The sequence below is a fragment of the Dromiciops gliroides genome, chromosome 2, assembly GCF_019393635.1.
Source record: "Dromiciops gliroides isolate mDroGli1 chromosome 2, mDroGli1.pri, whole genome shotgun sequence".
In the NCBI taxonomy this organism is placed as follows: Eukaryota; Metazoa; Chordata; class Mammalia; order Microbiotheria; family Microbiotheriidae; genus Dromiciops; species Dromiciops gliroides.
In genome coordinates, this window is record NC_057862.1 from 435213431 (window position 1) to 435237729 (window position 24299).

General features: G+C 41.2%; 1 protein-coding gene across 1 annotated transcript in view; it reads left to right on the forward strand.

Moving 5' to 3' along the window:
- Positions 1-24299, forward strand: part of EXD3 (exonuclease 3'-5' domain containing 3) — a 422505-nt gene that overhangs the window by 151014 nt on the left and 247192 nt on the right. Inside the window, exons 5-9 of the mRNA XM_043985843.1 lie at positions 3467-3634; positions 4484-4651; positions 18755-18808; positions 19797-19936; positions 22467-22567. Coding sequence (XP_043841778.1) covers positions 3467-3634; positions 4484-4651; positions 18755-18808; positions 19797-19936; positions 22467-22567 — 631 coding nt within the window. The remainder of the gene's footprint in view (positions 1-3466; positions 3635-4483; positions 4652-18754; positions 18809-19796; positions 19937-22466; positions 22568-24299) is intronic.

Below are 24299 nucleotides of genomic sequence, written 5' to 3' on the forward strand. Positions count from 1 at the left end.
TGAAGAGGACGGTTCAGACCCATGGGTAGTAGTAGTAGATCCTCTTGGTTATAGGAGCAGTGGGTCTGACGAAAGATGGTTTACTCCTCACTCAGTCATGCTGTGACAGTAGGAAGGCCATTTTCTTTGTAAGTGAAGACAATTTATACCACTGAAGCAAGAAAGAAAACAAAATGACTCTGTGATTGCAGAATGGAGGGTTAGAGCAATTAGATGATGCTGGGGAAGGCCTTTGCCTTGGGCTATATCTCCAAATCACTCTCTGAGCTCTATGCTTTATGTGAAGCTGGAGGCTTTCTGATGGAAAGGGAATAGGAGGCCCCAGGGGAGAGCCAAAACTTAAAAGGATCTTTCTGACTAATTGACTCAGTTTCCGGAGCTTGCCCAGCCAGTTTTTCTTGGGCTTGTTACTTGAATGCACATGACTTCAAGGTCTCTGCAGAAAATTTCTCCCTACTTTAGAGCTCTCATCTAAAGACAGCAACTATTAGAAATATATTGTATTAAAACCCAGATCCTGGGGCAGCTAGGTGGTGCAGTGGATAAAGCACTGGCCCTGGATTCAGGAGGACCTGAGTTCAAATGTGGCCTCAGACACTTGACACTTACTAGCTGTATGACCCTGGGCAAGTCCCTTAACCCTCATTGCCCTGAAAAACAAAACAAAACAAAACAACAACCCAGATCCCAGGATGCTGCTGGAGATGAGTGGGTTAGAAGTCCTAGGGAATCCCTCTAGAGATTTCCATGATTCGAGACCCTTAAAGGAAAAATATTATTGACATATGACCTGATAATAATGCTACCATTACCATTGCTGCTGCCAGTCATGCTTCTTTTTCTTTTCAGACTCAGTCACAAAGCTGCCCCTGAAGAAAGCATGAGCTAGTATGTTGAAGAAATACATTAAAAACACACACACACACACACAACAGGGGCAGCTGGGTGGAGCAGTGGCCCTGGATTCAGTAGGACCTGAGTTCAAATCCGGTCTCAGACACTTGACACTTACTAGCTGTGTGACCTTGGGCAAGTCACTTGACCCTTATTGCCCCACAAAACCAAACCAAAACAAAAAAAACAAACACAATTTAAAAAAAAACCAACAGACAATGAGAATATGGCTCACCAGAGCCATGATTTTTTTTTAATTTAATATAAACCATGTACTAAAACAGCTGCCACCAGAGGAGATGAGAACAAAAACAGGGGGTTTTAGTTCAATTTTGGTGCCTTTCCAGCATGGTTCCCCTTTCATTGTTCAAAAGCTAAAATGCTCCTATATAATTCCATGTCATTGTCCTTTGAAATCTGGATTATCTTGTAGAAATCAAGAGAGGTGCTGGTCCTAAGGAGCTTTAGAAAATGTCATACAACTTTTTGTACCTTCCTCCAGATCAGGGAAGGTATATGTGCTAAGCACAGAAAACTATGACTTCTTGTTTCAGCCAAGTCCAGCTCTTTGTGATCCCATTTGCGGTTTTCTTGGCAAAGGTACTGGAACTGGTTTCCTATTTCCTTCTCCAGCTCATTTTATAGATGAGGAAGGGGCAGCTAGGTGGCACAGTGGATAAAGCACCAGCCCTGGATTCAGGAGGACCTGAGTTCAAATCTGTCCTCAGACACCTGACATTTGCTAGCTGTGTGACCCTAGATAAGTCACTTAACCCTCATTGCCCTGCAAAAAAAAAAAAAAGTTGGTTTCTCATAGATGAGGAAACTGAGGCAAAAAGGGTTAAATGACTTGCCTAGGGTCACACAGCTAGTAAGTGTCTGAGGCCAGATTTGAGTTCAGGAAGATGAATCCTGACTCCAGGCCTGGCACTCTATCCATTATACCCCCTAGATACATATTCCTTCTCTCTTGATGGTAAAATGTTTATGAAGTTCAAGGTGTGAAGATGGGGAGAATGACTCTCTGAATGTTCTTAAGGGCCCAGTGGTCAAAAGCAACTAGTCCGAGGCCTTCTGAATTATACTTTGGTATACAAATTACTGAGCTAGAAAGGATCCCAGCTGCTGAGGGAAATTTTTAAAAAGCCCTCTTACCTTGGATATTAGTAAAACCCTAAAAGGCAGAAAATAGATTTAGAATTTATATAGTGACATTTTTCTAAATAGAAGCATCAGTTTGCAGACATGTAGAAAGGATACAGAAAATAACTTTTTTGGGGGGGGGGGGTTGGGCAGTGAGGGTTAAGGGACTTGCCAAGGGTCACACAGCTAGTAAGTGTCAAGTTTCTGAGGCCAGATTTGAACTTAGGTCCTTCTGAATCCAGGGCCTGGTGCTTTATCCACTGTGCCACCTAGCCGCCCCCTCCCCCATGCTTTTTAAAACAATCATTTATCCTTTTCCTTCATTGTGTTTTTGGTTAACTTAAAATGGTGATCTACCCTTGGGAATTTGACAAACAATAAATTAAGAATATTGGTTAAAGGCAGATAAGAAGCATCTTCTGGAGTTTATAATTGAACTAGAAGAGAGGTAGTGGCTGTTGGTAGGGACTTCTCTTACCCTTTCATCATACTTCCTCTAATCCATTCACCATGAGATATGGGGCACTGAGTGGGTATTAAAGAATGCCATGCCAACCCTTCTAAACTTGGAAATACCCACTAATGTAAACATTTTAAAATAATTGCCATGGGGTCACATATATTAGATAGAGAAAATCTGCCATATAAATGTTCCATCTTCTCCCTGTGCTTTAAACCCCCAACTCCCACAGTTTAAAAAAATTTTTTTTTCATTCAAAGCTTAACAGTGTTTTCTCTTATTCTGACGCTGTTGTTTTTAAATCCCTTATTCTGTTAATGGTATGAAATGGAAAGCTGTGCATAAAAAAAAAATCACTGTTGCTGGAGACAGCAGAAGTCGTTTCTTACATCTTTCATTTTGATGAAAGAGAACTTGGTTTAAGTTCAGCTTTGCTGGGCTCTTTGTTTTGTTCTTCTAGTTTGTTTGCTCTCCCTGCCCCCCCCCCCAGTTGTGCTTCCTAGGTGTTATGCTCATTATTCTTGGCAACAACAAGTCCATGATAAGTCTGGGTTTGGGGAGAGTAAAGAGAAAGCGACCTTTATTTATGTTCCTTGCTCAGCACAGGTATGTTGGGGCTGCAGATAAAGCAGCTTGTAAACCTGTCTGCTTTCACCATCACCACCTTCCAAATAAAAAACAAGCCCCTTTGTCTGCCCTGCAGAACAACCTCTCTGTCTTTATGGGATAATTAGTGTGGACAATTGCTGTTTTCCTTGTTGGGCTTGGGGTGCAGTGGACCAGAAAGGAATCTTTAGTGGTATGAAAAGTCAGTGGGGACGAAGATGGTGGCTGAATAGCAACAGTTACCTCTCTGAATAGATTAAATTTAGGGAAAAAAAAAAAAACTAAACCTTTGTGTTGAGAATGGGGGAGGGGTGCCACAGGAACCTTTGAATGCCTGACAATGTGGGTTTTGTGTCTCTGCAGCTCCGGGAAGTAGCCAGGCAGGGATTCGCTACCCTGGAAGACCCATTCTCAGGCCTTCTGGACATGCTGGAGAGCTATAAAGGCTGGAAGGGGAAAGGACACTCATTGGAATATTACATCACCAATGAATTAGCTCGCTGGCTGAAGGAGCACCCTAGGGAGCCACAGGTCAGGGCCAAAAAGCCCAGATGGGAGGTGTTCCTGTTTCCAGAACCCACATCTTGTATCTGTATGGCTTCTTATAATAGTTATGATACTATAGACTGTTAGCTTTGGCTCTGAGGAAACTGCTCAGGGCTCTCAACTTGAGGTTCTGTGTCCCTCTGTGATTTGGAGAAATTAATGTAGCCTTGAGATTTATGAAAAATGTAGCCTTGAGATCTATGAAAATTATAACTCATCATGATGCATATAGCTTATTAGAACAGACGCCTAAAATACCTGTGACACCTTTAGAATTTATATTTTCAAGGCTTTAGTTATTGAACCCATCGCCACCTCTGTCCAGAGTGTGTTCTCCTGAAATCTGATGTTCTGTGCTCACGTTTGCCTTTCAGTACCTATGGCTTCTGAGAGCTCTGACACTCCCTATGTGATCTGGGACAAATTCCCCACCTCTCTGGGCCTCATTTATTCTATCTCTAAAACCTTAGGTTTAGATTAATGATCTCAGAGGGCCTTTCCAGTTCCTAGAATTCTGTGATTCAGTGTAATGGAAATTGAACCCCCATCTCCCATGCTTTGTGTTGGACATCTCTAGGGGGATTGTCTGGTGGAGGTGGTGATACTTACAGCACTCTGATGAAGCCCATGAACCTCTTCTCAGAATACTATTTTTAAATGCATAAAATAACACATATAGGATTACAAAGGAACCAATTCTGTTGAAATACACTTATCAAAATATATATTTTTTAAATTCCTAGCTCCCAGGTTAAGGACTCCTGGCCTGGTGGTAGGATTTCATAAGCACAGTGCATACTATTAAATCGAAATTATGTGTATCTGATTCCCTAGTCTGGCTTGAAGCTGAAGAAGTTGCAGGCTCGAGCATTTGGGGTTCTTGCCGAGAACCAGAGTAATCTCCTAGAGCCCCTGATCAGCATTTATCAGCTGCAGAAAGCCGACCGGAACATTTTGCTTGGAAATGTCAATCATCTTTACCATAAGGGAAAGTACAAAGAAGTGAGTATGACTTTTTCATGTGGTTTTCAGATCCAGGACTATGGCTCTGAATGAAATAAATCCATCTAATTTCTTGTCCCCCAGGGATAAATTCTGTTTCCTAATGGCAGTAACATACTGTAGCCGCAACATAGTTACTACTTCCTTTGCCTCCAAGTCTGTATCTTTTCATTAGAGAAGGAAAGAAGTCATTATAAGAGAATGAGAAATGAAAGTGAATTCCCTTTCCAATTGGAACTAAATCTTTTTTCCAGTTACAAGAGAGTTTAGAAAGTCAGCCACAGGAAAATTTGACCTGCTCTGCCCTGATCTGATTGATGGTCTTGGGAATCTCACCAGCATGAAATGATGATGATAACTGACAGTTATACATAGTGTTTTAAAGGTTTCAGGGTATATAACATTGGCTCTTTCATTTGATCTTCACAGTAACTACAGGTATTATTATTCCCACTTTACAAACAAGAAAACTGAGGCTCAGAGAGCTGAAATGACAGCTGATAAGTGCAGATGTGAGATTCAAACCCAGGTTTTTCTGACTCTAAATCCAGTACCATATCACCTATGACATGTCAACATTTCAGATCATTTTGGAGAAAAAAGGGAATCTTATTAAATATTTAAGAATTCTTATTTTTAAAGGGGGCTATTACATTTTTTAGTTCTGATATTCCTGATAGAACTTCATTTAAATTTTGCTGATCATAAAGCTAATAATGAATCCTTTGACCTCTACTAAAGTTGTTCTCAAAGCATGGAGGTGACCCTGGATTCTAGAGGGCTATGCTAATGGGGCACAAGCTCTGGAAGATCCTACCACTCTGAAAAGGTTTCAAGTACACTCTTGGTAACGGACTCAGTCATCCATGGATCAATCTAGCCAAGCTTGGGAAATCTCATCACTTAGAGAGCTTAACCTCTAGGTGATAAATATTTTTAGCCACAACAACGAATGAAACCGTCTACTAAGATATCAGTCGGTATTTACCTTCATTAGTGGGTGGAGCAGCCATACAACATCTTCATAGATCTACATACTGCCCCAAATTGGTAGACCCACCACTGGGGGACTACATGACACAATACAAATACCTTTGGGGCTCCTGTACTGTAAGCATGGAGGTAACCAGAAGCTGACTTGACCCTGGTGGTTGCCTGTCTGGTGGTTGCTCCTTGGCAGCTAGAGCACTCTAGATGTTTTTGCTGCTCTAAGAACTGTCAAGGGCTGGAGAAATCCAGAGCTACCTTCTTTAGCAGCAGCTGTGCATGGGCTTCTCAACTTTGCCTTTTGCTTAGATCTGCTCAGAAGATGTGTTGTTGGAGGCCACTGAAGCTTCTTTAAGGTACAAGGTATGAGAAGGGTAGAAGACAGTTATTGATGGCCAATTTGTTCTCATTGGAGCAGATGCTATGCCTGTGAACTATTAATGGGTCCACATTGTTTAATCATATGTTATAGCATCTACAGGGCTTACTGTGGATCGTTGGGTTGGGACTGAAACTAGACCTGTGATTTTGTTGGTAGAGAGGATTCCTAGACAATGAGGAAACCCCTCTCCAATGTAGGTCTACTGCACCTTCTTTATATCTGGTTGTCCAGAGCAATGAAAGCTTAAGTGACTTTCCAGAGTCCCATAGTGTGTGTAGGAGATGGGCCTTAATGTCAGATGTACCGGGCTCCAAGGCTGGAGGCACAGTGCTTCTAACTCTTCTGTCACAGTTGCCTTTCTGGGGATCATTATTATTCTAAAAAAAAATCTCTTATGTACAGACACTTTCCCCTGGGTTAGAGGAAGTGTCAGAGAAGACAGTAGGTTTAGGATTCTAGTGCCAACTCTGCCACTTACTAGTCACTTTAAACTACATAAGCCCTCGTTACTTCTTCTATAAAATGGGGATAAAAATACATACACCACCTACTTCACAGGGTTGTTGTGGGGATCAAATGATATAATATATGTGAAAGCACTTTAGACGTTGTAAAATATATGCATGGGACATTATGCCATATAGTACCATAAAATATCACAATTAGAAGGAAACTTTTAGTCCATCTATTCCTCCATAATACAACAACCTCCAGTACAGAATTCATGGTGGGGTCATTCAATTTGTTCACAGATATTGCTAATGACAGGGAATTCACTACCTCACAAAGCCGCCTATTCCATTGTTGGACAGCTCCAATTGTTAGCTCTTTCTTTTATAAAGCCAAAAATCTCCCTTCCTGTCAATTATTTCTGTTGATCCTGGTTTTGTTGTCTGGAGCAGCACAGAGTAAGTGTTTCACATGATGAACCTTTAGATGTTTGATTACAACTCTTATGTTCTCCCTAAGTCTGTTTTGCTCTCATCTTTATATGCCCGGCTTCCTTACCGGATCTTCTCATCATAATTTCAGGGCCCCATACCTCCTCTTGATGTCCTCAAGTCTTTCAATGCCCTTCCTAAAATGTGGTAGTCAGAACAAAACACAGTTTACCAAATGTATTCTGACCAGAGCAGAGTGCTATTTATCTTTTTATGTATATGTCCTGCTTCTCCAACCAAGCTGCAGACTCCTTGAAAACCAGGACAGTATCTGCACCTCTTGAGTAGCCCTAGCACTTGTCAGGGTTCTTCACAGACTAGGTGCTCAGTAAACATTTGGTGAAGGTGATGGTGATACCAGAAATCCTAATGGGAGAGAAAATAACTTATATGTTGTCAAGAAGTGCTCCTGTCAGATTTTCCAATAGCATTAAGCTTCACTCATTATTTTAATGAGCACAGAATCAGAAAGTCTCCTGTAATTTCCACACAACTTCCTTTTTAAATTGGGAAACTTGGAATTTTTTCAAAAAGTCTGTGTGAGAAGCCCATTGATAGTTTTTAACTCTCTCCAGTGTTCTTTTGTGACTTTACCACTACCAACTTTCCACTCATCTGGAAAAATGCAAAAAGAAGGAATGTTTCATGGTTCTTATTTATCACTTAATTCTGGTTTTTATTTCTATAGCTTTTGCCTCCTTTTAGGGCTAGCATGATATGAAAACCCAAGAGGAATTTGGATCTTCTGCATCCCTTCCAGGATCCCCTTTTCTTCACTTGTAGATTTAAGAGACAGAACAGTTTTTAAAAAGATATCTAGAATTCAAAAAAAAATTCTAAGCAAACACTCTCTTGCCCTCCAAACCAACTTGCTCACCACAGCATTTTGTTGTTGTATGTGCCTTCCTTTTAAATTAGTTAAAGATGTGCCAGCTCTAAGGAGAGTTAATACAGACTTGACTAATTCTTGTGACAGAAGTGAGTAGCAATAGCTGTTCCCAGGGATGAGCAAAAGGATCTCACAGCTGAGCCCCACATTCCCAGCCACTTGATGGCACAGTTGCTCCACAGGAGGTGCTAAAGCTACATTTTTCTGACTATAAATAAGGATGATGCTTAAAGATAGAGGCAGAAACTTAGCAGGAGCTATTTAGGGTGTTTAGCAGCATCCCTGTGGTTAGTCACCCCATTCTCAGGCTCCTCAAACTGTTGGTAGAGGCAGGAATCCTGCCTTGTCTTATTTGGTCTCTTAAATGGAGTTCTATGCAGTGTCTGGACTGACATGCTCGATTCTTAAGAGGAGTGAGCTTTGCAGAAATCTAAAGAGTTTACTTGATGCCATTATAATTGTAGCCCTGAATTGTATGTTTTCATCCTTCAGTGAATGAAGTTCTCTGAAGGTGACTTGTATTTTAATTTAAATATGACTGTCAGAGTTACTATCTTGAACTCCAGCATCGTCCTCGAACTAGGTCTAGACCAAGTGAAGTATACACCATGTGTTTTGCAGGGCTCGAAGCCGGTGATGGCATTGTAGCCTTTCAGAAACCTTTTCTTGAGCTCTCTGTTTCAGCATTGGTGAATGGCTTTATGGAAACCAAGATGGCTGCTGGTCCTTTCTGAACAATGATGGAATTCAGCAGACTAGCGGCTAATATAGTGTGATGCTATTCTCTGAAGAGACTCTGAATAGGCCAGGCTGTGCTTTAAAAGAATGAAGGGTAGGCAGAAGGCAAGCTAGTGTTTCATGGTCATCTTATGTTACACTTCAGCCTTTCAAAGAGTGTCTGGGGCTGGTTGAATGAACCTCTCTTGCACTCCAAATGCAGGAATCTAAAGACAAAGGGGACTCTTGTCCCTTACAGGCCCCTTTTTCGAATAAAAGCCATTGTCACATGAACAGGGGCAGCCTGGCAGGCTGTGCATGCTTCAGTGCCCCATGATATCGCTAAGTCTCAGCAGAAATCACATTCAGGACCCTGTCAGCTTTGATTAGCAGGGTCTCATGACTTAATGTGCTGCGATATTTCATGTCTAAGGGTGGCGGCTGTCTTTCTGTGGGATGAATGCCCTCTTTTGTCCACTGAGTTATTTTATTTACATTTTTTAAACAGCTTATCAAGGTAAAAAAATAGCTTTGCTTTAAAAAAAATCAAATTCCTTTGCTTCAGGACCAAGTAGTAAATGCTTCTAAGGTCAGATACAGTGAAACTTGTTTTCACAATCAGCATCAAAGTTCTGGTCTTGTTTAACAGCTTTATATTCAATTCAGAACAGGTGGCAGTGGACTGCATTTAGGAAAGAAACAATAAATAATCTTTTTAGCCTGTCACAACCAGAAATATTCCTGACCTAGAAAAGACCCTCAGGCTTCTTTCCACAGCAAGGCATTATTTTCTTTCTTTATCTGCATCACTTCAATTTTATGTAAAAGCAAAGTGCCTGAGTAGGAAACTGGGACAGTTACTTTTGTATGTCAGATGTTCACATCTGGGTGAAGATCTGGGTGGTTTCCCATTTTTGGAGACAGGCACCTCTACCGCCTTTTGATTGGAAGGTTGGCTTTGTGTTGGTATTCACATGGTAATTATTGCTCATAATAATAAAAAATCATACTGTAGAGTTGAATTATTCTCAAAAGAACTATTCTTTATAGAAGCTGATTAAGGAAGGCACCCAAGAACCATACATGGATTACCTAAAATTTGAAATATGAAAAGTGATTGTTTTTTTCATCCCTTTCATGATTCTATCTCATTGGTTCTTAATTGGGGAGAGTAATTTTCCACTTTCATGTTCTGTTGCCTCTCTACTGGCTGACCAAGCTATTCTTCCCATCCTAATGTCCACTCTTGCCTCTGGTGAGGGAGCCGACAGCCCCTGTGCTCATAAAATGAAGACATGTATGCATAGCCCAGACTCTTCACCAGCATTAAGGTGTGGTTATTGTGCAATTTTGTGTGATGATGAGACCTGTAGACAGCGTGGTGCCAACATTTTAAATTCAACAATTGCTCAATGTGTGCCAAACCTTGGACTAGGTACTGAGCATGATACAGGAAAAAACAGTGTTTCATGATGTGAAGGAGTTCACAGACTGCTTGAAAACACACACACACACACACACACACACACACACACACACACAGCTAGAAAGCATTATCAAGTTGTAAACAGCAAAGTGCATACCAAAGAGAAATCTTTTGAAACACAAAGTGGAAATTATCAATGTGTGGGGTAAGATTAGTCAGGAAAGATTTCATAGAGGAGAGGAATTTTCAGGGATATCTTAAAGAAAGTGATGGGCATATATTGGCAGACAGAAGGTTCTCTTAAACATTAGGTGACCTCTGTTCTTTTGGTTTCTGGGTATGCTGTCACTATAATGTTCTGGGAAGGGGTAGAGGTTTCTTCGGTCAGATGATGTCTTCAAAGTAAATTGGATACAATCTCATTGTACAAGGCCACTAAGCAATGTTTGCAAGTACTTGGGCCTCTGCTGATGCCTTCATTCCCTAAAAAAAGTCCAAATGATGCAGAATATAGTTCCTCAAGCGGGCTTAGGTCCCATTGCTTTATTGGTGAGTCCCAAGATGTGTGCCAGAGCAAACCCTTTCTCTGCTCCCTTTCCACTGTCTTTGAAGCTGTAGTATTCTCCTGTTGCCTTTAGTATCTACTCCACTGTGTGCAAGTGCTTCTTTGTGAAAGCGTCTGCCTCCTATCTCTCCTGCTGACCAATTAGGATTAGATGAGTACAATTCAGTGAGATGCTCCCCTCTGAAAAAATGATTTGTCTGGGTACCAGGTGAGAGCTAATAACCAGTTTGTCATTCTCATTTCCTTACACTCCAGTAGCAAGACAGGTTGTCATTTGGACCAAGACTGGTTTGCCATTTGGTTTGTCATTTGGACCAAGATTGGACCAAGACTGACCCTGCTACTGGTTCTTTTGCTGTTGAGCCACCTTTGCCTCAGAGTCAAGTCTGCCTGTTGGTTTAAAACAAGGCCACCTGCTTCTGAAGACTTTCCATGAGCAGACTGCCTGCTACAGTTGTTTTCCATCTCTCGATGCTAAGGTAGCATCCAACTCTTGGTAAATTCTTTTAAAAAAATACATGTTATTGATGCCTTTTGTCTGTATGTTACACTCATTTCCTACCCCAATCCCCTATTCCTCATAGGACCCTCATATTTGACCAAGAAAGCCAATTAAACAAAAGCATCCAGTACACAGACTGTGTCAGAAAATGTGTACCCTACTGGGTACAAGTAGTTCCTTAGTGCTCTGCCACCAAGAAGGAGGTCTATTTCATTATCTTTGATCTGGGACCTTCATTGACTTCCCCATTATTCAAAGTTCAGCTTCCTTTCGTTTCTATTATTGTAGTCATTTTATAGTCTTCTTTTGGTTCTACTTATTTCTGTCTTTATCAGTTCATACAGATCTTTCCATTTCTCTGAATTCTTCATATTTATCACTTCTTATTGCTCAATGATATTTCTTTGCATTTATTGGCCATAGGTTGGGTTTTTTTAGCCATTCACCAGCTGATGGGCACCCACTTTGTTCCCAGTTCTTTGTTACCATGGGGTGCTACTTTGAGAATTCTGGTATATTTTAGGCTTTTTTTTTTTACTTCCTTAGTAGGAGGTAGGATTACAAGGGTTATGGACAATCATGATTTTCCTTGAGTAATTCTAAATTGAAATCCAGAATGGTTCAACCACTTTATAGATCCATTAGCAGTGCACCAAAGTGCTGATCATCCCACGGCCTCTTCAGCATTCACTGTTTCATCTTTTATTATCTTTGCCATTTTGCATGGTATAAAGTGAAAGAAACCCTCAGAATTGTTTTAATTTACATTTCTCTTTCCACTAGTGATTTGGAACATGTTTTCACATCATCTGTTAGTAAATTCTTGAAGCACCAAGTCTGCCTTCTCTTTGTGCTCCTGCCTGTTTCTGCTTCCCTCACACTCATGTCCTGGTGCCCTTGGTGCTTTCCTCAGTCACATAGGTTAAGAGAGCTGCCCAAGAGTCTGATGTGATTGCCATTGGATTGATTAAACTCTGAAACATCACCACTGAACACTCGGGTGAAATGATGATACACATTACATAGAGCAGTGGGTATATGTTATAGGTGACATTTTTCCTAGTCTTAGTTCTGATACCAGCTGGGGTCCAGGCTCCTGCCCATAAAACAGGCCTTCAGTTATACCTGAGTCCTTCCCACTGCTCTCTCTAATTTCTCAAAAATTATGGGCCTGTCCTCCTGCAGTGACTGAGCTTTCACACTAGCTTCTTGTGCTTTCTGTATCACCTTTAAACTACTATATTTATTAGACCACAGGGTGCAATCTTTTTTTCTGGGAAAAATTGGCCTAAAATTTCATCTTATACTCCAGCTTTTTACTCAGGTTGCATTCCTTCCATTCCCTTCCCTTCCCTTCCCTTCCCTTCCCTTTCTTTCTCTTTCTTTCTTCCTTTCTGTCCTTTTTTCTTCCTTTTTCTCTTTCTTTTCCTTCCTTCCTTCCTCCCTTTCTCCTTCCCTTTCTTCCCCTTTTCCTTACCTCCTTCTTTCCTTCCCTTCCTTCCTTCCTACACAAGATACATCATGAGTCTGAATTGAATTTTCTTTTGCTGTTTCATTTCAAAACATCTTAGAAAATCCAGAAAATTTTGCAATCTTGAAAATATGTTGTTATTCTGCAAAACTGGGTATTTTTATCCTTTCCCTTAGCTTGTGTTGTACTGTGACACCATACTGGACAGTGGGCCTTGAATGGATATGAGTTTGGCATAATCCCAAGGAATTTACAGTCTAATGGGGAGCTGAGACAAACAGATGTAACAATCATCTCTGGATTATTTCTTTATGAATTACTAGCCTTGTGAATTTTCAGGAATAAGCCTTTACCTCAAACAGACTTTCACAGGCCACTTGGAACATTGCTTGGCCAACTCGCACTTTATTAGTTGGTGTATATTTAGGAATACAAAATAATGTTAGTGTTAGATTAATGAAAATAAACTGTTATGAAATTTATTCCTAAAACTAGTGCTGTTTTCATTATTTTTTTAGATTGCTACTTTTGATCCTTTTTATCCATCCTTCAAGCAGAACCAACTGCATAAATAAATAGATTAAGCAACATATATTGATTGTTGTGTTTCTCCTAAAGTATAATTGTCCTGAGGGCATTATTGTAATTGTCACAGGAGTTGGGCCACTGCCTAGCTGCATGTCTCTTTCCTGCTCCCAGCCCAGCCATAAATAACCTGGCAAACCAGCTCTCTGTCTCAAAAAGCATTTTTTTTCTCTCAACGACAGTAGATGTATAGCTTGATTACTATTAAACTCAACTTGGTGGGAGGGGAGAACTGGGCTGAGAGGAACAGGAGGTGAGAACAGCCCAGTTGTTAAGAGAGAGAAGGGAGACTGAATAGGACCAAGCTTGAAATCAACAGAAGTTTTCATCTGATCCAGAAACTAATAGAAAACTACTATAAGACTGTGAATTTTGGTTTAACTTGGTCTAGAGAGCAGGTATACAAAATTATTTCAACTACAATATGAAATATGGTTTGGAGTTCACAAAAGCTGGGAAGAGGTGAGTAAGAGAGAAGGCCTGTCTAGTCACCTGGGTTAAGCAGGTGTTAAGTTAACCAGGGTCTTGACATAGGCTTGGGCACTGGGGCCAGAGCAGAACAGGTGGATTTGAGTAAGGTAAATGGAGAAGAAAGGGGTTTTGATAGTTGATCTTATGCTGGGGCGGGGGGAGGTGAAAGAGATGTTAAAGATTACCTGGAGAATTTAGAGTTAGAGATAGAAATAAATTTGTATTGGAATATGATGTAATGCGATATACATTTATTAGCTATCTCTAGAGTACTGTATTGCCTGTGGATATGGATAAGCTAAAGTATCAGGGGAGGCTCTGGCGCTGTTTTCCTTTAGCCTAATTAAATTTGAGGGAGACTGTTAGATGATGTAGATAGATAGGTGATAGAGAGCTGGATGTGGAAGTCAGGAAGACGACTTCAAATACCGCTTCAGATGCTTCCTACGTGGCCCTGGGTAAATTGTTTAACCTCTCAGCCTCAATTTTCTTATCTGGAATTTAGGGATTATAAGAGCACCTACCTCAAAGGGTTGTTGTGAGCCCCAGATGAAACATAAGTAAAGTATGTTGCTAACCTTTAAGCACTATATAAAAGTTAGCCATCATTCTTAGAACTGGTGGTGTTAAACATGTTATCTTAAAAATAGTGAATGATTTAGGGGCTTAGTAGAAGGTAAGAAATCAAGGGAAAAGAGATTAGGAAATTACCTGTGCATGAAACATGAATAGCAACCTAAGAAGAAAACATTTTGAAAGGCATCATATTGCAAAGTGGAAGAGGAGCATTGCATTTGGAGCCTGAGGGCTTGAGTTCAAATATCACTTTCCCACTTACTTCCTGTGCAACCGCACAGGGCCTTAGTTTTCTCAGTTATAAAAGGTGGGAGTTGGGCTAGATGACTTCTGGGGTCCTTTGGGATCCTATAGTCATTTGAACATTAGTCATACTGTCTCTGTCAGAACAAAAAAGCGGGAGACTTCCTGTATCTAGAGTAGACCTGGTTTACCTCTGGGTCTTGTCACATGGCCCTCTCAACAGAGAAAATCAAATCCATGACCAGGACTCTTATACCTCTCTTTCTTGGATGTCTAGGAATCAGGATCTATGGTAATATCAAGTTTTACAGATGTATAAACTGAGGCACAGAGAAGTCAGGTAACCCAAGACCTTTTGGGCACAGAGAAATAGAGCACTGCACTGAAGTCAGGAAGACCTAAGTTCAAAGCCAACTTCAGGCACTTACTAGCTATGTGACCCTGAGCAAGTCACTTAAACTCACTTTGCTTCAGTTTCCTCAACTATAAAATGGGTGGCGGGGTGGGGGTGGCGGGGGGTATAATAGCACCTATCTAGCAGGGTCATATTTGTAAAAACATTTAGCACAGTGCCTGACACATTGTAGGCACTATACAAATCCTTATTCCTTTTCCCTTCCCAGCTTTTCTTTTCCTATTGGTAATGAAACCCAGAACATTAGCCGGTCATTTGGCTTAGAAACAAAGAATTTTAGGGCTGAAAGGAAATCTAAAGGTTATCTAGTCTTACCCTCTCGTTTTACAAATGAGGAAACTGAGGCCCACAGATGTGAAGTGACTTGTCCATGATCATACTTGGTAACTATTTGGTAGCAATCAGAATTAGAACCAGGATTCCTAATCCCTGCCTAAAGGTCTGTGCACTGAACTTTGTAATACGTGTGACACAGAATTAGTTTGACATGTTTGGAACATAGCAACAATAATCATTCACATTTATGTAGTGCCTTAAGATCTACAAGTGCTTTTCTCATTGTAACACTGTTTATGCAGGTAGTACAAGTATTAATATCTCCATTTTATAGATGAGCAAATTGGTGGAGTAAAGGGACTTGTTCAAGGTCACACAGTAAGAAGCCAAGCAAGAATTTGAGCCCAGCTCTCTTGACTCTGAGTTCAGTGTTCCTTTCATTATACCCCATTACCTCTGGGTCTCTGAGATACCAAACCCTGTAAAGAAAGAGGGAACAAAAAGCTTATAAAGAAAATCTACCTCTAGAGAGCCAAGGGTGAAATTTGTCTATTGAATCTCCTTCTTTCTTATTGGGTTCTCTTTAACATAATGCCAGGTAAGAAAGAAGTATGGTTACTACTGTTGTGTCTTTCTTCTTTCATTTTCCTGGCAACAGAATCTGTTTTCTTTTTTCCTGCTTAGCATCTCCTGCCATTACCTCCATCTGGGAACTCCTTTCCTGTATTTTACACTGGGTGTCACTAGCAGAAAACAAATGATTTGTCTAGTTCAAAAGCATCAGGTTCTATAAGGAAATACAATATACATGACAACCCGGTTGTCCTGTTTCCTGGCTTTAAGTTGAGCCTGTTTGCTCCTCTGTGTTTCCCTTTTTTTAGAGGCAGATGTGGAGGTCCCAAGGTAGCTGTGAGCTAGGTGCTGCAGCTGTTGACTCTGTCAGTGTCTGAAAGCTCCCCTGCACGATGCAGTCTTTTTTTTTTTTTAACACGATGCAGTCTTTTCTGTGGGATGTCTCCTTTTGTTACTGATTACATGTTCTCCAGAAGGAAGGTTTCTTGCTTATGGAGTTTCTAGTTCTCTTTCCATATTCATATTGCATGTCCATACAAAAGCTCAATGAATGATAATCAGGAAATCATGTTCCCCTGTGCATTTCAGGCTAATGAAGCATTCCCCTTTACTATTGTAACAGATGTTTTGTTTTATTCTCACCATTTTTCCACGTTGTAACCTTTCCACTTTTTCTTTCTAAGCCAAGTATTTGGAAATACAGTTTGCTTATAGAATGTGTTAAACATAGACATCTAAGATGAAGCATTCTCCCTTATGCTGTAGTTTTATCAAATTTTCAGTTGACTAAGTGATGATTCAGTATTTATATTCCTATGGGAGTGTTAATTCTTTGTAGCCCCAATTTAACAAGTTGAGAAACCGAGGCGTTGGGGAATCTTTGTCCAAAGCCATCAGTAAAGGTGTATAGCTGAGTAAAGGTGAATAGCTACAAGTCCTGTCTCCCAAGTAGAAACTACAGCAGTTTCAACTTGAAGAAAAGTAGCTTTCTTTATTGCCCTTAGAAGCCTAATTTTCTGGAGCAAGCAAATATAAGTCAGACTTCTGTTTAGACATGTTGAAAATGTTTTCCAAAGCTTTCTCTTTAGTCCCACTTAGCATTTTTCTAGGCGATATAGTCCAGTGATCAGTGATCATATTGCTGTTTCGAGCAATTCTCGATAAGGAAAATAGATCTAAGCACCATAAAGGCTCACTCCTGTGAGACACCACTATCCTTGAAGGTGCCTGCTTAGAAGATCCTCAGAGACATTTCTTATTATTGGTTGGATTTCAGCCAGAGATTTGCACTTTGCTCAACCTCTAGGACGGTTATCAGATTTGAGAAGAACCCATCGAAAGAGGAATTGTTAGCAAAGGTCAAGAATCAGAATGAAGGAAACTGGCTACATGGAGACCAGACCAATTGGCAGAGGGATGAAAAGGCTTCTTGATGCTTATGCCTGCCCCTACCCTTTACTCCACCCCCTCTCATCTCTCCATGAATGCAGTCTATAGGGTAGGGAAGGGAACTGGAAGAAGTGACCAGAACCTTTCCCATGCTTCTATTTTGATCCGTGCTGTGAAAAAAGAGGGGGATGGGAAGATGGGAGAATAGCTTAATGTAGCCTGTATGCCTGTCTGTATGTTTGTTCATGCCTGTTATTTTTATATGTAATGGGAGCTCGATCTATGGGAATTATTAATAGCACCAAAAAAGTCAGCAGTACGTGCTGGTAGTCAGGGCTAGAGAAAACGTTTTCTCTTGTGGATTGTGGGCATGGAGAAATCCTGTGTAGGACTCTAGAAAAAGAGGCAACACTGCCCAGGGGAAGTGTATTCTTTTATGGGCGAGTTCTCTGAGGTAAGAGTTTTCAAGTTGAAAATCAGGAACGTCTAAATGGAATTGGCTTCAGATTAACTATTGTGCAGCATTCTGGTTTGGTTCAGTCATAATTGGGTTTCTTAATAATTGAATAGAATTATCCATTCCTGAAAAGCAGTTTGGGTTTGGAAATTTGATATGCCTTAATGCTAGAAAGAATGGTTGTCAACCAAAACATTGGCAGGTGCTAATTTATTCTAAGGCAGAGGTTCTTAACCATTTTTGTGGACCCCTTTGGCGGATTGGTGGAACCTATAGACCCCTTCTCAGAATTATGTTTTTAAATGCATAAAATGAAATACATAGGAAACCAATTCTATTGGAATACAGTTATCAAAGTATTCAAAAGTTCATGGACCCTCAGGTTAAGAGCCCTTACTCTAAGGAGATAATCAGCTCCTTTTCTTCCTCACCTTCCAAACAGTTAAAGGACAAATTCTCCAAGAGTTGTTCTAATACACATAGGAATGACCTGTGGTCCAGGGCAACAGAGTATGTTTAATGTTTCCTCATCCCAGTCCCCATGCATGTTTGGGTGCTGGCGGAGGACTAGGGCCAGAGTTCCATAGTTGGGGAGCCATGATGGAACCACAAGAGAGCCACTGCCTTGCCTCTAGCTCCTCAGATTCCCCACCCCAGCTGGGTTGTACAAAGCTGTGATCAGCTATTAGAACCAAACTCAGGCTATCAGTAGGGAAGGGACTAGCATTTGTTGGGCACTTAATGTTGATATTGATGAGGGGGTTAGGGGGAGCAGATAAAGGAGTAAGCAAAGTTTAGGGGGAAAAGGCTAGAGAATGAGGAGAGCAAATTGTGTACAGAGTTTGCTTCAACATCAGCTTCTGTCCCAGAACCTGGACACTTGGGTAGCAGGAGGTCTGGTTAGTGCTTTTCTAATTCTCCACACTTAAAAAATCAGTGGTCACAGGACCACAGAGGGGTCTTGCTTTGAAGGCAGCTCCACCCTCCAGGTGTCCTCCTGAACCATGTGGTTCCTCTTTTGTAGGCCAGTCAGGTCAGGAACCCTGTGTCATGCAAAGGGTCCCATTGAGTTTGTCAAAAGGAATCAGGTAAATATGGTTTAATGTTACACAGGTCCTCACATTTCTAAGTAGAAATATCAGAAAGATCATCCTGAATGTTTTATTCTTTTTCTAACCTTACCGGTTTCTTTCAAATATGTGTATGAAAAAATTGGTTCTCTTCTCTGTATTTTCCAGGCAGTCATACTAAGCACAAAGCTAAAGTTACAGCCAGAATTGGATGTGGAAAAGGTGAGTCATTTGTTTGCATACATCATGTGTTAGAGTCAGACTTCAACAAAATCAGGACCCAAACTGCTGTCTTCAACATAGTGCAGTTTTCCTTCTTTGTAGTGAAAATTCTGCTGGGGGACTCAGAGGTAGGGAGGGATGGGATTCCAGCCTAACTCTGCAGAGAGTCCAGAGGGAAAACTGGAAGGAGGATGCTATCCATCAGTCAAGAAAAAAGCTCTTTGGTCAGGCTTAGCAAGGGTCAGAATGGGGGTTGTATTGATCAAAAGAAATTTGGGATAGTGTAGTCTCTTTCCTCCCACCATTGTCAGAAATCTAAAACAAGGATGAGAAAATCCATTGGGTGGCCACTTAACACTACTCTAAGAAACTAACCCTGACATTCACCCAACGCATTGAGGCCAGCTTATTTTCTTTACAGTTACATGACTGCTTCCCCCCCCCACCCTTTTTTGTTTTTTTGTTTCAAACCTAAAAGAGCTAAGGAGGCCCAAATATGTTTTTGTTCTGTTTACTCTAAGTGTCCTTGTCTCACCCTAAATGTAAAAGGTTCTCTCTGCTTCCTAACTGAGGTCTGAACCTATCAGGTATTGAGGCCCATAATACAACTGCAGTGGCTTAAGTCAAAGCTTCTTAAACTGTGGGTCACAACCCCATATGGGGCCACGTAATTGAATGTGGGGGTTGTGAAAAATTTGGCAACGGTAAATATTTTATATACCTATATGCCTGGGGTCACCTAAAAATTTCTCGGGTGGAAAGGGGTCATGAGTGGAAAAAATTTAAGAAGCCCTGGCTTAGGTGATAGGCATGAAGTTCAGCATTTAATGTCACCGTCATGTTTTGATTTCAGAGCTTTCCCCTTCCTGGGTTTCATAGCTTCTTCACACTTTCTGGATCTCAGGCCTGGCTACTCTATTTATTATTGCAAAGTGTTCATCATAACACGATTGTTGATGTGCACATGGTTTTCTTCCTTCCACTCTAGATGTGTACACCCTTGCTTCTTCAGGATAAAGCAAATCTTGTTGAGGACTATGTGGCCGACTATCCACACCTCCAGAGCCAGCTTTTACAGATCATGGACACATGGTGTCATCCCACCTTTAATGCTAGAGATATTGCCAGGTGAGTAATACAAAGATGCCATGGAGAGGTTCTTTGCGGTCCAATTCTGCTCTCTAGACTTGGGCATCTAAGCCAGGCAACTGAGAAACAGAGAACATGGCACCTCAGTGGGTTCTAGAATCCTGAGTGGAAATTTTAGAGCCAGCGGTTACCTTAGCAGGTTTCAGGGCCACATACCCAAGAAGACTCTAAACAATTACAAGGAATTGATAAATCACAAACGAATGAGATTTCCTTCATCTGTGTTCTCTTCAAAGACACTTTGGAAAATTACCCTTCCTTGGAGAAGAAATAAATGACAATTTTAACTCTTCACATTTCTTTAATCAGGATAAGAAGAATTTTCTGGGTATTGCCCCAGGAGCTAATAATTTCTCCTCACATTTATATACTGCATTATAGTTTTTGCCTACTCACAATCACCCTGTGAGGGGGATGGTGCAGAAATTAATCCCATATACAGATGAAGAAGCTGAGAACTCCTGGAGGTTAAGCGACCCTCCTGTACTCACACAGCTAAGAGATGTCCAAGGCAGCATGGGAACCTACACCCTCTGACTGCACACCCAGATCTGTGTCATCCTGTGTTGGAAGTTAACCCTAACACCTGATTATGTTCCCAGCAGCCACAAGATGTGTGCAGAGATTCTGCTGTGGTGGGATTCATTGTGTGTAGACTTTAAGGGATGATCTCTGTTGATGGAGCTGAGAGACCAACAGAGGCCAGAGAGGCTGAGCGCAGCTTCTCATGGTTTTCTTTTCTCTTGGGAAAGTGTAGCTTTGTGTGTGTGCGCGTGCTATTGTTGCTTCCTTATGTCTGCTGTGATGGGGTGTATGTGTATGTGGCAATGATGACTCCTTGTTCTAGCTCCCTCTTACTTCAGACTTGGTTGCTACTCCTGAGGATTATACACAGTTTGGGGAGGAGTGAAGCAATTCCTTCCTCAAATTTCTTATAGCACTTTGCCTGGCTCTCTTTGCATTTATTTCTCTCCCTTGTATAAGGACAGGTAAGTGGCAAAATGGATAGAATGCCAAGCCTAGAGTCAGGAAGACCTGAGTTGAAATCTGGCCTTAGATACTTACTGGCTGTGTGACCCTGGGCAAGTCATTTAACCTATGTTTGCCTCAGTTTCCTCTTCTATAAAATGGGGATAATACTAGAGCTTACCTTGCAGGGTTCTTGTGAAGATCAAATGAGATAATAATTGTAAAGCATTTAACACAGTGCCTGGCACATAGTAATTAACTATTGGAATGACGCCACCTGCTGGAGAGCTACAGTAGGAAAGCTCCACCATGAGGAGAAGGTGTCTGAGGGCAAGCCATGTGGTTTTCCTTGGCGTCAGGAAGTGACATTTGCTCGTGGATACTGTCTATAAAAGAGGCAAGGCTTGCTCTCTTGGTCTCTTTCTGGAGGACCTCAGCGGGGAGGAGCTGGAGACATTGGCTCCCTGAGATAGACAGCTGAATCTAGGCCTTTCTCTCTCCACCAAATTCTTCTTCTCCTTAATAAATGCTTAAAAGTCTAACTCTTGCTAAAGCTTATAATTTATTGGTGACCACTCATTTGATATTTTAGACAGACTAGCTAGAATTTTAGCCCCTTACAGTAAGCACTGTATAGATATTAGTTATAATTATTATTGTCCCCCATAGAAAGAACTGATAAAAAGAGCATTTGTAGATTGTACATATATAACCTATATCACATTGGTTGATGTCTTGTGGAGAGGGGAGGAGAGGGAGGGAGGGAGGGAGGGAGAAAAATTTGGAACTTTAAATCTTATGAAAATGAATGTTGAAAACTACCCTTACATGTAACTGGAAAAAATAAAATCAATCTTTGTTGCAAAAAAAAAAAAAATATATATATATATATATATATATATATATTATTGTCATTATTAAATGAGATAATGAGTGTAAAGTGCTTACTATAGTGCCTGGCACATAACACTATCTATATAAATGTTTGTAGCTATAATTATCATCACCATTATTAATTTGTATGTTTGTCCTGCACTACTCTCCCTCATTAGATTAAAAACTCATTGAGAGGGGGCAGCTAGGTGGTGCAGTGGGTAAAGCACCAGTCTTGGATTCAGGAGGACCTGAGTTCAAATCCAGCCTCAGACACTTGACAGTTACTAGCTGTGTGACCCTGGGCAACTCACTTAACCCTCATTGCCCTGCAAAAAAACAAAAAAACAAAAAAAACCCAAAACTCGTTGAGAGCAGGACTTATGTTTTCTCTATCTTTTTTCTCTCCCATGCATGGTATATTAGCCTTTCCTGTTATATATATGCTGAATAAATGTGTATTGGATTAAATGAACTAGAATTCTCTGTGAAGATTCATGGTCCTGTAACCATCTCACAGGCCTGGCTGAAGAATAGAGTGAAGGGAAACACAGACCCCTTGTCTTTAATGCTCTTCTGCTCTGACACAGCGCCAATAATGTTATTAAAAGAGCAAACCATGGAAGAAACCTGTGATGACGTACTTGCTTGGTCTTCTTTCTTGCAGACAGTATCAAAATGTGCCACCCTCAAGAGCAGACAAACTGAACCAGAAAATGCTGAGCAAACTTGTCTTCAGGCTGCTGGGCCAGTACAACCTAGACCCAGGTGTGTGTGTGGCTTTCTTACAAATCATTTCACCTGCAGATTTCTTTTTTATTTAAAAAAAAATTATAAACCCAAAGAAGCTTTTCCTTCTAGGGCAGCAGTAATCAGGAGCTAGTCCTGAGCAATTGACCCATTAACTTAATTGATGTTATCTCCAAGTGGAGCCTATCAGTTATGGAAATAGTCACTTCTGTTGTCTGTGTGAGATGCTGGTGACTAGTAGTGTGCTGTTTCATCCTGTGGTATGAAAGAAATCCTGACCTCCAAAGAGCTTAAGTCACTGGATTCTGATGTCCAGATATGAGCTATCATTCTGTTTCCTAATGGAATAGGCCACCCATAACTCATTGTGGCTTCCAATGAGGAAGCGCTCACCCAGGGCAGAGAAAAGAAACATGGCAACAGTCCATCTTGAATTTTGTTGGAGGAGGGAGTCTGTAGTTAAAGGATATTTATACTACTCTTGCAACTCATTTAGAAAACAAAACAAAACAGAATTTATGGTGTTCAGAGGGGTCATTTAAATAACTTCCCCTTCAGTCCCAGGCTATTCTTTCCAATCTGTTCATTACATTGCTTTGTATTCCAATTGGAGAAGCAGGGGACATGAAATAGGGAACAGGTTCCCAGCAGGAGCCTCAGGGTCACTCAGCAGGCCCTAGTCTGCATTCACTGCCACTTGGTCAAGCAGACGGGATGTTGTATGCTTCTCCTCTTCCCCTGCCTCTGAACTCCTGGGGGACTGAGGGAATTTGGCTAACTCTGAGAGCAGCGTACCATTCTTCCCCATAAAGGGAGCTGAAGGAAGCATGTCTCTGCAGGCTGGTTTCCTGCCAAAGGCTAGTAGAGTTTACTTGGGTGCATTCTTCAGCCCTGTCTGCATCTCTATCCTATCTTCTCTTCCTTTTCCCCACAAGAAAATAATGTGTCCATTCTACCCAGACCCAGAGCAAAGAACCTGGCTCAAAGCTTCAGTTTTGCTGGTGTCAAAGTCCCTGTTGTCAGTTCTAAAAAACTAACTTCCCTAAGGGGATCTAAAGACTTCTTTTCCATACTGTTCATTAAAAACCAGCAGGATATCACGGATTGAGGCCAGAAGAGAGCCCATACCCACTGCGCACTGTGGCCATTAGCATCATTAGGAGAAAAATCAGCCATCCATCTGGCAAGCTCTGACCTTCTCTTCCATTTAGGACAATCTCACTCTGGTCTCTGTGACCTTGCTCATGCTTTCCCCCCCTTTCTGGAATGCCCTGCTTCTCCTTGTCACCAGTCAAAACCCTAAACTTCCTTCAAGACACACTTTTAGGGCAGCTAGGTGGTGCAGTGGATAGAGCACCGGCCCTGGAGTCAGGAGTACCTGAGTTCAAATCCGGCCTCAGACACTTAACACTTACTAGCTGTGTGACCCTGGGCAAGTCACTTAACCCCAATTTCCTCACTAAAAAAAAAGACACACCTTTAGGAAGCTTTATAAGATCAGTATTCCACAGTGATCTTTATTTTATTTGGAATATCTGACCCTTGCTGTGAAACACGGACCACATTAGCTTATACTATCTCATTATTATTTTAAAGCAGTTCTTTGGCTTTTAAAAATTGGATGCAGGAGCAGCTAGATGGCGCAGTGGATGGAGCACTGGCCCTGGAGTCTGGAGGACCTGAGTTCAAATCCAGCCTCAGATACTTGACACTTAACTAGCTGTGTGACCCTGGGCAAGTCACTTAACCC